The 12,270-nt window shown below is 36.0% G+C and overlaps 1 protein-coding gene across 1 annotated transcript in view; it reads left to right on the top strand.

Annotated features, from left to right (window-relative positions):
* Positions 1-4,666: 4,666 nt before the first annotated feature.
* LOC131040645 (two-component response regulator ARR2) overlaps positions 4,667-12,270 on the top strand; it is a 70,701-nt gene continuing 63,097 nt past the window's right edge. Inside the window, exon 1 of the mRNA XM_057973600.2 lies at positions 4,667-5,311. Coding sequence (XP_057829583.1) covers positions 5,074-5,311 — 238 coding nt within the window. The 5' untranslated portion in view covers positions 4,667-5,073. The remainder of the gene's footprint in view (positions 5,312-12,270) is intronic.

The raw sequence follows: 12,270 nt of genomic DNA, 5'->3' as shown, positions 1-12,270 counted from the left end.
TAGAATGATAAGAGCACCTCCGATAATTTGTTAGCAATTTTTTATCTTTTTTAAGAGATCAAAAACATGACATCTAAATATTTAAATTATTATTAATCATAGATTCAAATGTTTAGATAATTTAAATTGTTAAGAAAGGTGTCTATAAAAGAATAAGGTCAAAGTTAAATGTTTATCTAATGCACATTTTTGAATGAAAATTTCTTTCTTTAATTGTTTTTTTTGAATGAAAATGACACAATAGACAACAATAATGATTTGATTTGATTCGATTCTTTTTTACTGCAACCAAAAAATAACAATATTTATTTATCCTAAGCGTGCCCATAAACCTATCCATCATGATAGAAAACTATTATACAAAGTTTAAAACCCACGTATAGGATGCTTACTATACTTAAGATATTTTTGACATCAAACATATTAAATTCATTCTTCTAAAGTTCTGACCTAACAATTATTGTCGTATTGAATGTTTTACATTTCAAAAACTATTATTATTAACATTTTTATGAACCGAGAGGAATATTTGTCACCTGTCCTCATGTTTATAGGGAATCATTCACTGTAAAGTTGACATTATTCCATGAATCCTAGTCCCTAGCCCATGTAATTTAAAATTGACATTGAATGGACAACATGACCATGGGAGTAGTTTCTCACATATACTAATTCCTTAATGCTTTAAAAAGATGTCACAAGCACAGGTACACATCTTGACACATAATTGGTTAACATAAAAGCTTGAAAGTGAAAAGGCCAAAAACTTTGATGTACACATCTTGACACATAATTGGTTAACATAAAAGCTTGAAGGTGAAAAGGCCAAAAACTTTGATATCAGTGGGCCTTCACAAGAAGATACATCATTCTCACTGATTAATCCAATACAATGCTCTTTACTTTGCCAAATTGTTGACCAATCCACACTAACCAATGTCTAATTTATGTTATCTAGAAAAGCAAACATAAGCAAATATGTCTCATGTTTGCTCTTTTCCACTTCCCCATGTTGTCTTGTCTTTGAGATAAGCCTAAAAGACAACAAATCATTTTCCAAAGTCCACACATAAGGAAATCAAACGTAAGCCATTTGCTCTAGTCTTGGAAGTTAACACACACTGGGAACTCTCCTACCTATCATGCATGCACCCCCAAAAAGAGCAATTCTTTTCTTACTAAATGCCTTGGGGAGATTCCAAAGAGTGTTATAAGTCACTTTCATGGAGAGAACAATAAGAATAGAATCAATAAATAATCATCATATTGAGGCATGTGTTAGGACAATGTCCTTTACCCATTTTATTTGGGTTTGTTTTCACTTTAAAAAATATAATATTTGGTTCTTTGATATTTATAATTTAAATGAATAATTTATTAGATTGAAGGAATGGACTTAGATTGAAGGAATGGATGTCATTATTTTGGATAATGTGGAGTTAGGTTGGTAAATGGATAATGAATATAATATTGAAATGAAAGGAATTAGGTATTTAGTTTGAAGATACAAATTTATATTGTTTTAGATACTTTGTTGTTTCAATCTATGTGCAAATTGAGAAAAATAGATGATGTGATTTTGAACATGACAAGTTTGAATACAATTGTCATGTAAGTTTGTTTGATATATTATATGAAGATTTTCAAATAAGATTTAATTTTTGATAGTGGATGGATTGTAAGGATTACTAGTATTTATGAACACTTTTGAGAATTTGTCGAGTTGTTAAGGTCAAGTTTTTTTAGGTCAAATGTCTGGATGGGTCAACATTATAGCTTTGTGTAGATATTTGAAGACAACATCCGTAAACGTGCATGTGGTTTATTTGTGGATGATGTTTATTCTAGCTCTTTGTCCCTTGGAAATTTGAAATGTTATTTAACCATTTTTTCTTGAAAAATCATGTGAATTAATTACACAAGTGAATGTCTTTATGTACAAAAACATAGTAATAATTTGTAAAAATGTGTGCTAAGTTGGCTCTAATAATTAACGTGAAAGGACAGGAGTTTTGTAAAGGATTTTAAATTTTACATTTTAGGTTCAATCTGAGTGGTGTGGAAGTGATGCAGGAGCATCCTAGAGTGTAAGAGCAATCTTGCATCACCCAAAAATATTTTATTTTACTTGTTTATTTGTTTGAAAGTTTTCATTCATACTAAATAGTAATCAAAGATTTTGTCGCAGTTCATCGTATTTATTTATTTCACCTCATAATAGAAAATATATATTGATCCTAGATCTCGCAATAACATATGAATCTTAGGAGATTTCAATTATAAAAATTGATGTGTTATTTTTGTATTCTTTACCAAGCATAATAAAATAATAGATTGACATTTAGTTTCATTGTTTTAGGTTTGCACTAACTTCTCAAAGCTCGTGATAATTAAGAAACTCATTATAGATACATTAAACCTAGGAGACCTTGTGGCATGGATTGCACCAAGAACTATTAACCCATCATCATTTCATTAATACTAGATGATTGCTCTACATGTTTCATAAGGCATTGCACTTTGCTCCATCTTATGGCCAACTAAGATCACTAGTATGACTAGAAGATGATATACAAACACTTTTGAATATAATTAGAGAGTAGCAAATGATGTAGGAACACAGTGGTGTGTAGTTTGTGATAAGTTTGTATTGTAATATTTTTCAGATTTTATAATTTATTATAACCAAATGGTTGAAGCCTATCATTTGGAAGCCCATCACGATAAGTTGTAATTTTATTGTGATCATAATAAATGGAGGAAATAATGTTTTATTTTCCCATTGAATCATTGTGAGTTTATTTATTTGGTTGCACAGATGGATATTCCTTTATTGGATCCTCTGATTTTGACCACTTTCAGATGATTAAAAGTATGGGGTCAACATGTTAAGAAGTAATGCCAAAGTCTCAGGGATTAACCTTATACTTACTTGCAACAAAGGGGGTAATTTTTTAAGATCGTTGCCTTTTCTTTTATTATTTTTAGATGTTGGAGATGTCAAATATATTTTATATACTATAGGCTCATATTAAGACCAGGTTATGATTCCATCTTTTCAAATATAAACAAAGTGACATTTAGACTAGGCTATGATTCCATCACTAAGCTAGGGTGTTTTTATTACCTCAGCAGTGTAGGATTTGCAAAATAAGCGAGATGCTCTTGGTTTTCTACCCAATAAGCACTCATAATGGGAGGTTTCAAAGAGTGTTGATCCCCCTCCACCATGTCTTAATGTTGTTACTCGTACTTAAAATTTGTTATTTGTACTCTAGATCTTTGAATCGTTATATTGAATATATTCGACATCTTAATCTTACATATCGACATACCATCTTTCTATTTTAAACCTTTTAAATACACTTATTTTTTTTTATTGGTAATCGCTTTTTGACTGGAACTTTGAACCAATGGGGCCACAATGGGGGAGCCAATCCCTGAGTACATCATATCTGATTTCTAAGCATTAACATCTCTTTGTCCTCATTCTATGCTCTTTTCTTTTTCCTTTTCGACACCCTCTTTGTCCTTTTATATCCTCCTCTACCTTCTTTGACCTCCTTTCTATCCTCCACTCTACGTCCTCTCTACTCCTTCCCCACATTCTCTCATCCTTATATCTCCTTCCTCCTCCTTACCTCCTCATTATCTCTATCCTCTCTACTCCTTCTCCCCTTCTCTCCTCGTTATCTCTTCTTCCTCCTTATCTCTCCTTACCTCCTCCTTATCTCTCTCCTCTCTTATGATTATCTTTCCTCCACCCACCTCTTCTCCTCCTCCTCTCCGTCTCTATTCCTGCTTCCTGCCTCCTTTTGACACCCCTTCCTCTCCTTCCATCTATCACCTGCCTATATCTCCTTTGCCTTCCTTCTTCTTCAAATCCACACCTTTGTTGTGGGTCACCTCCCTCCAAACATCTTCTTCTCTTTTCGTGCATCGTGTCACGATTACTTCCATCGTGGCATCTTGTATGGCATCATTGTTCTACCTCACCATCCAACCTTTGCCTCCTTCCTTTGTCTCCTATCAACATACTTCTCTCCTCCTGTCACCGTCAAGTCTTCTTACTTCCATCCTTCTGTCAGCTGCCAAAGATCTCTGTCAAACATCGATGTGGGTGAGAGTCAAACATGGACGCAACATTGATGCTATGCTTGTAACTATTGTTGCACTACAAGGTCAACCCCTTAAAATTTTATAGATAATATAATATATTAGATTTAAAAAAAACTTATTTAAATAAAATAAAGTAATATATTTAAAATTGAGTAACCTATTTGAAGAAGAAAAGATAATAAGAATACCAGATTTCTTGATCAAGGTACAAAGAAGAAGATCCAAGATAGAAAAGAAAAAAGAGATTTAAATGTAATATTTTGAACGATGCATGCTTTTCTTTTGATGACTATCCGTGGATCTCATAAACTGATTGACCTCTAGACATAATTAAAAACATACATACATTCATTCATCCCAAATCCATTTTAATGAAAAAAGATTTCCCTAACAATTATGAGAAAATTCTTTGCAAGCAGGCATGCTAAATTTAGCGTGCCACTATAATACAAAATGCCACGTTAAAAAACGCCTAACATAGAATTTGGTGGTGTTATAAATAATATGAATGTTTTATTTGTGAAGTACGTCATTAACATTCCCTTGTTACCTGTGAATGGAGTCAGAGCATATTATCTTAGCCAAGGTCGAATCTCAAGTCAATTGGTTGGTTGTTTTTATGTGCATGTAAATGCTGGGGATTCCATCCTTGTTTTTTGGATTTATTTTCCTCCTCTGCGGTGGAATGGCGAGAGGAGTGGGAGAAAGAAAGAAACCTGGCATTTGGGCAAGCAAGGATTCCTTTTTTTCCTTCACATTTCTTGTATTTTCCACCGCAACAACATTCACTCTCATTATTGCCATCCCAAATATGGACTTCAAACCTTCCATTTTTAGCTAGAATCTCCGTTTCTCTTGTTGTTCTGTAATTCTTCATTTCTTTCCATATCTTTTTTTCAACAATGATATTGATTCACTCGTTGGGAAAGGAAAAGACGAGAAAATTGTAGGATAATGGCGACAGTACAGAATTTGCAGCATTCTAGTATGAGCACCGCAAGCAGTTTTCATTCCGACGGTCACAATCCCGGCGGTCTGGGCGAAACGAGAGGTTTTATGGAAAAGGGCGGTATTAATTCGGAAAGCGGTATTACCAACCAATTTCCTGCAGGGTTGCGAGTTTTAGTGGTTGACGATGATCCAACTTGCCTAAAAATTATTGACAAAATGCTCCGCAGGTGTCTCTATGAAGGTACCTTACACAAAATAACAATCTGTTTCAGAAACTTTCTTTGTTTTGTTTTTTTAAATGGTATATTAAAATCTTTATCTTTAAGTCTTCAAATATGCTTTTCGATTCATATTGTTTTCTACCCAATTTCTTACGAAACCTGTTTTTATTAAAAAATCAAGAAAAAACTTCGATTCATCTTATGTTCTGCTCAATTTCTCTATCGAAACTTGTTTTTATTAAAATGTTCAAAGAACACGCCTAGATTCAATTTCTGTCCCGAAACTCGTTTTTATAAATTAGCTCTTGCATGGCAACCTGGAAACTAGGAAGTTGGTTCAGTATTGCAGATTTAGCTTTGAAAAATAAAAAATTAGCATTTTACATGGATTTATTTTGAAGCTGCAAGTTCTAGCAATAAAAGGGCAAAACCAGGAGTGGTTTTTTCAGATATTATAAACGATTCAACTAAATGATGCTCCGTACATTTCACCTGGTCACACTTCCAACTTAACATAAATAGGACTCTTAGATCACTTATTTCTTTTAGCTTCGTAAATCTTTGCTAAGGTTAGATGCAATACATGATAAGCTTTAATCGCATTGTGAGGTCCTAAATTGTAATTAAATTATTAACGTATGTAAAATTTTTCTGGCCAATATGTTACGCCCAAAAGCTAGGGTGAATGGAAATTAGTTTAAAAGCGTGTCGTAATAGTTTCGGTTTTCAGTACAAATGCCAGGGGTTTGATCTTTGGTCTAGTAGTTAATAAAATTGCTTGTTTGAATCTATTTTGTATCCTGATTGAAGGTATCAGTGCATGTGTATATGTAATAAGATTAGTACTTCCAAGTTGTCATATTTGATCCATCATTAGTAGTGAAAAAGGTTTCGGAGTACATGGGTCAAGTCGGTTTAAATGCTCACACTCCCCGGAATTATCAAGTTCTGTGGGATTGATTCACTACCTTGGTTCAATGAAATTCAGGTCGAGCTATGGCTCCACCAGCATGCTTACTGAAGCAAGAACCTATCTATTCTGTATGTAATATGGCCGATTCCATTAATCCCCAGCTGGTGCCAATGCTTCAACTAATGACTATCTCTGAGTTGGACAATCAATAGATTTAATGAGCAGGATAAGAGGGCTTGATTAGTACAGTACTAAGCAATAGGTTGGTTTCTTTTATATACTCGCTACAGCATTAACTCTGAATCAGGGACATAGAAAAATAAGTTAATCTGTGTTTTTTGCACCCAGAGAATTGCATTTATCTGTCCAGGTGGGCCATGGTCTAGTGGTAAGGCAGGAATAATTTCCATGATGCTACCTGAGCTGATTAGGCATTTGACCACAAGGACTAGGCCAGGTGCAAATCGTGCGTGAATTTTTTCTTAGAATAAAGGTTTCCCGAGTTTGACAGTGGGATATGCATGCATTATTGTTTCTTGTTTGCCTGACAATAAAAGAAGCAGCAAAGTTTGCATTGGGCCAAACTGTAGCATATATCATGAGCACAAGAATCAGGGCCTACCATTAATTTATGCAAAATAGTGGTTACAAGGGTTGCCTCTTTCTTTGCTACTTCCTTATTCATACAGCATGATCGTTGCTTAAATGGATTGCTAAGCTGCTAAGAAAATGGATTATACTTAAAACAACAATGAAATCTTTATAATTTCTGTTGAAGCATTTGGGAAAGCTGCTACACATTTTATGAGTTATTTTCCTCTTTCAGATCCATCAAATTGAATCTTGTCAATGAAAGTATGGAGGACTTTTGTGGTGCTAATGTAGCCTAGCAGGGTTTTATGTTTGTAAGTTCCTTGCATTTCAGTTGCCAAATCTGCTGGTACCAGCTAGAAACAAGGCATATTTTGTTATAGGTCACAAACATTGGAGTAGAAGGAAAATCAACAACCTATACAGCTTAATTCCAGATTTTAAACTATGTTCTTAAATTTTAGAGTATGAATTTTAGAGTTTATACTTCATTCTCCTGTTTTCTAATTGTAAAATAAAGACTTGGCTATTAGTAAGCATTTTTATGTACCAAAATCTTGCCAATCTGGAAACAAGTTTCAGGATGCAAGTCTTGAATCTTTTTGGTCTACCAACCTTCTACAGTTTTAATATTGCCTCTTTTGTGGCACTAAGATGCCTTAGTGGTGCCATTTCTGCAATCTCCCTTTTTTGATTGCCAACACGAAATGGGTGTTGACCAGGCCCATTGTCGGTAGTTAAGTTTGGCAGTTTGAGTGGGCACAGTCAACTAGCGTCTCAGTATCTATAAATAAGGATGGTGCTGCAATTATACCCACCTTTTTAACTGTCTGCTCCTTCAGTTACGTGCAGTTTAATTAGTTGTATGTTCCTTAAGTTACATGCTGTTTAATTAGGAATTTGCAGTTGGTTATCTCCCAAATTCTAGGGAAATGATTGATTATTAACAAACAATAAACATAGGATTAATTCACATGATTGGTGGATCGCCCAGGCTGAGGGTATTGTAAAGCAGGACTGGGGAAAATAGATGGGCATCTCTTTTGTGAAATAAAAAATGACTCTTTTACATTAGTTTTCAGCTACAGAGTTTCGTAGTGCCTGGGATGAAATTCCAAAGGTACAGTCAGCAGTCTGGTGATGAAACCCTCCAGCAGCCACCAGCATTTTGGACATACAGCAACAGCAGTAAATCAGGATGCAGGAAGAAAATTACAGGTGCTGTTTACAAGATATCAGGGAAAATAAACCTACGCCAGCAGCCATTATCATCAGGAGGACAGCAGGGTTGAATCTGGGTACATAGGCTTCAGTCAGCATCCTTGTTCCATTCTGGAATTCATTTGTATGCTAAAAATGTGCAGTGAGTTATATTCAATGATGCTACTATTGACTGTCATAAGTTGTCAAAAATAATAAATGAGTCATCTGTAATAATGTAATTAGATTTTTTCTGCATCATTTTCTGTATGTTTTAGTTGGAATATATCGGTGGTATCAGAGCTGTGATTCTGCCAGCCTGTAGAAAACCATAAAAATAAAAATCAGAAATCAACACAGAAAAAAACAAAACCAGATACACCCAAACTTTCACCAAATCTATCGCATGTCAGAAAGTGGCAGGGAAATGAGGTATTAGCACAGAGAACAGAGAAAACAAAAGATGTTAAGTGGGGATAAAAAGGATGAATTTTTTGAGGTGATGAGATCTTTGAAGGACATTACTGTGGCTCTAATAGATTGCCAGCAACAGCTCATTGAGCTGCTCATTCAGTGCTAGTGTGGTAAGGAGTGTTGTTTGTAATTAGGGATGGCGGATTCCAATTGCCTTGGGCAACATTGGAATCCGCCTAAGGGGGCCAGCCCCTTCTCCAACGTGTAGGGCTTGGCCCTATACCTCTCGGCTTCTCCTAAAAGGTCTCCACGCTACACTCAAACCCAACACGCCATCTTGATAGGGCCAACCCTATCCATTTCGGATTAAATAAATTAATTAAATTAAAAGGTTCAATCTACAAGGCAGGCCGACATGTTAGAGGTATTGCTCCTCATATTAATAAGCACATACCTCTCATAACAATTCAATCATTTTTTAGTTTTCAAAGGCATGCGAAATATATACATTGAGGTAGCGATTGCTTCTATCATCTTCATGTTCAGCAAAATACACATAGAAGGCAACAGATCATCATTAGGAGATAGCGCACTCCATTGAAGGCTCAACAAACCTCATAGAAGAATTGCGAACCAGTTGAAGGTGCTGCGAACCCTTGTTCATACACAGCAAATCAGTTTGGAAGGACTGCAAATCATGATCTCTGTCAGTGAGCTAATCTTGTAGACTGCTATGCCATCATTCTTGTGACAGCAACATCTATACTCCAGATAAGTGTGTAATCATCATATGAATCTAAACCATAATCAGATCTGAGGATCTTTTCTGGCTGGGTTTTTCCTCCTAGGAGGTTTTCCCAGGGTAACTGTGTCTTGTCTTTATTTCATTCTCTTTCTTTACTATGCTTAAATCTGAAAACTATAAATCTCTAATCTAATTAATCTAATCAGTAAACAAATTCTGATTTTCTGAGTTTTAGTTAATCTGAAAGTGTTAAAATCAACAAGGAGACCTATCAGGCTACTACACCTCTGGGGAATGGTACACAAAGAGCGTCTTCTGCAGAAATAAAATATAACATTCCAACAAATTCAGTCATAGGTGTAGGTCAACCTAGGGTCACATTCTTGCATAAAAAAGTCCCGATGCAAGATAAAGACATTGACAATGAGCATGAAGAAGATTCGGATGCCCTTCATGCAGAATATGGGGCAAAGAGTGCAAAATTCAGGGAAGATATTTCTTTCATGAATTTTTGTACCCTAAAGTCAAAAACCAGAATATGAAATGCCAGTAAAACCCCTTTGAGTAGGCCTCATAAAGACTTGCAAAACAGATTGGGAAATCTTACTATCCCTTTGTCTCATGGATCTCAAATCCATAAATTGAACACATACTTTTCATTGAGTCCGATGTACAAGGAGGCGGCAATGAAATTCACAATCCTTCACCTGGAAGGAATTGCATGTGGATGGTGGTAACATGACCTAGTTACACAAGGGCATAGCCATATCTTTACCTATGAAGAGTTTTGTGTAATGTCCCTTCCAACTTAAGTTGGCTTCTAGCACCCACATTAAATCAAGATGTTTTTTAACACCACATATGTATATATTTATTTAATAATTAATTAATATAAAATATATTAATTTAAAATTAACTTTCAAATTTGAATTTTGGTGCCAGCTTTGGGCCCATGAGACCTAAAATATGAACAAGTATTTGTACTGGTTATCTTGTCATTTTGGGCACTGCCATAATCATTTGTTATTTGTTATTGCATGCTGGTATTTCCAACTGACCTGTAGAGAGGACAAAACCCTTCATTTGCAGACCTGCAGTAAGGCTTGAAATCAACAATTAGGTTAGGACTCTAAGTGGCTCATACATCTGAAGGAGTGGGCAATTATCCAGGGAATAAGGTTGCTGTCATTGACAAAGTTGCAATTGCAAAAGACCACCTTAGATTTGGGCGGGCGAACTTACAATTAATCCATAGTAGACTATCTCAAAGGCGAGTAAGCTTCAGACCTATTGTTCATAGCCAAGGTTGTGGATATCCAAGGAATTAGATTGCTGTCATTGTAATTACCATCACAATTGTGGCAGAGTGAAGGAACCAGCTAAGGCAAGTTTGAACGGTGAAGAACCCAGATCTAGGTCACCAAAAGAGTGAACAGGTCTCCCCAATCTGGTATTAGGCAGTGTTGATTAAGACTTTCCCACACATTTTTCAGAGATCGTGGGCTACTGAGAGGATCAGGTTTTTAACATGCATCACTAGAGGATTAACAATCAGCTAACTGCAGGATTAGAGGGTTTTTTGCCTCAAATCTGACGGCGAACACTAACAGAAAGGTATTTACAAAAATTTGAAGGCGCCAACTCTCTGCCTAAACTTCCAGTCGATTCATAGACATCCATGACAAATAGATCACATAACAAGAGTTTTTCAGAGGCTGCTAGTCAACCAGGTCACTACTGGTCCATATCTAGATATCTATAATCTCCTCACAAGCAACAAATTTCCTTCTCGCCTTATGCCAGGTTCATAAATGCTGTATTGTCCTAGATTTGAATTAATCAATATCTGTAATTTCTATCAGTTGTATAATTTTATGATTGAAATTCCAATTTGGTGAACTATGTAAATTGTAGTGAAGAGAAAATCGTTTGGTTATGTCACTGCAGTTTATAATGTGATGATATAACCTGCTAATGTCCATTTAAGACTAGTTAGGTAAAAGTATGAAAATCCTATGGCACCACATTGAGCTAAGCGACCACTGTGCCTAAAGCTTGGACTATTAATGAATGGCGCCCATTGGTGTTAAGGGTGAGGTTTTCCTCCCACCAAAGCACCACAGTAGGTGAACCCCATGTGGACACATGGCTGCTGACCCCACCATTTGGTTTGGATACGCCCCTCTAGAATGACAAAGGTTTAGCCAGGGGCATCATAGGCCCGCCACGCTTTGTAGGACTCGATCTTGAGATCTCAGCTCTGATACCAAGCTAAGTGACCACTATGCCAAAAATCAGGATTGTTAGTGAATGGCATCCATCAACATTAAGGGTGAGGTTTTTGTCACACGAAAGCGCCACCACAGCTGAACTGTCTTGTGGACATTTGGCTTCTGGCCTCACGATTTGGTTCAAGTACACACCCACCGACACAATGGAGAAACATTTGTCGAGGTTTAGTTAGGGGCATCACATTTTGCAGGAGGTTGATAGATAGATTTTAGAGGCAAGAGACTGAGGAGTATTCTAAAGAGCTTGAAAAATTATGCCACTATGACTCAATGGAGACTTATGTGGCGGATTTTAAAACAAGCAATAATGGTTGTTGAAATATTGGATAAGCACCTAGTATTTCCTTTCATGAAAGGGCTGAAAGAACCCCTTTGAGGGCTAGTTAAGGCTGTAGAAGCTAACTTGTTGCAAGCTGCCATAAAAAGCTGTCTAAATTTGGAGTCAACCACATTATTAAACCTTTCTAAGTGCCAATCTTAAGAGGAGTATTACAGCAGCAACAACCACCAAGCAACAAGAAGCTCAATGTAAACCTTTCTTGCAAAAACTAGAGGTTGCACTCTCTCAATTCAATTAATTTGGAGGGATAGGGCATACTTTTAAATATTGGCAAACAAGAGATATGGCATACAATGAATGATGAAGGAAACAACTATGCTTTAATTGTAAAAAACTTGGAATTTGACACATAGATGCTTGGGAGGAGGATATGTTCATTTGATTGAGGTGTTTTTAGATGACAAGGGGAGAGCCTTAATCATGTGCAAAGGCACTGGGGTGGAGGATGAGGCCCCACCAACAAGTATAGTAACTAAAGGTATCAC

The sequence above is a fragment of the Cryptomeria japonica genome, chromosome 1, assembly GCF_030272615.1.
Source record: "Cryptomeria japonica chromosome 1, Sugi_1.0, whole genome shotgun sequence".
Classification (NCBI taxonomy): domain Eukaryota; kingdom Viridiplantae; phylum Streptophyta; class Pinopsida; order Cupressales; family Cupressaceae; genus Cryptomeria; species Cryptomeria japonica.
Note: the sequence above shows the minus strand (reverse complement) of the source record. Positions and strands in the feature narration are given on the sequence as shown.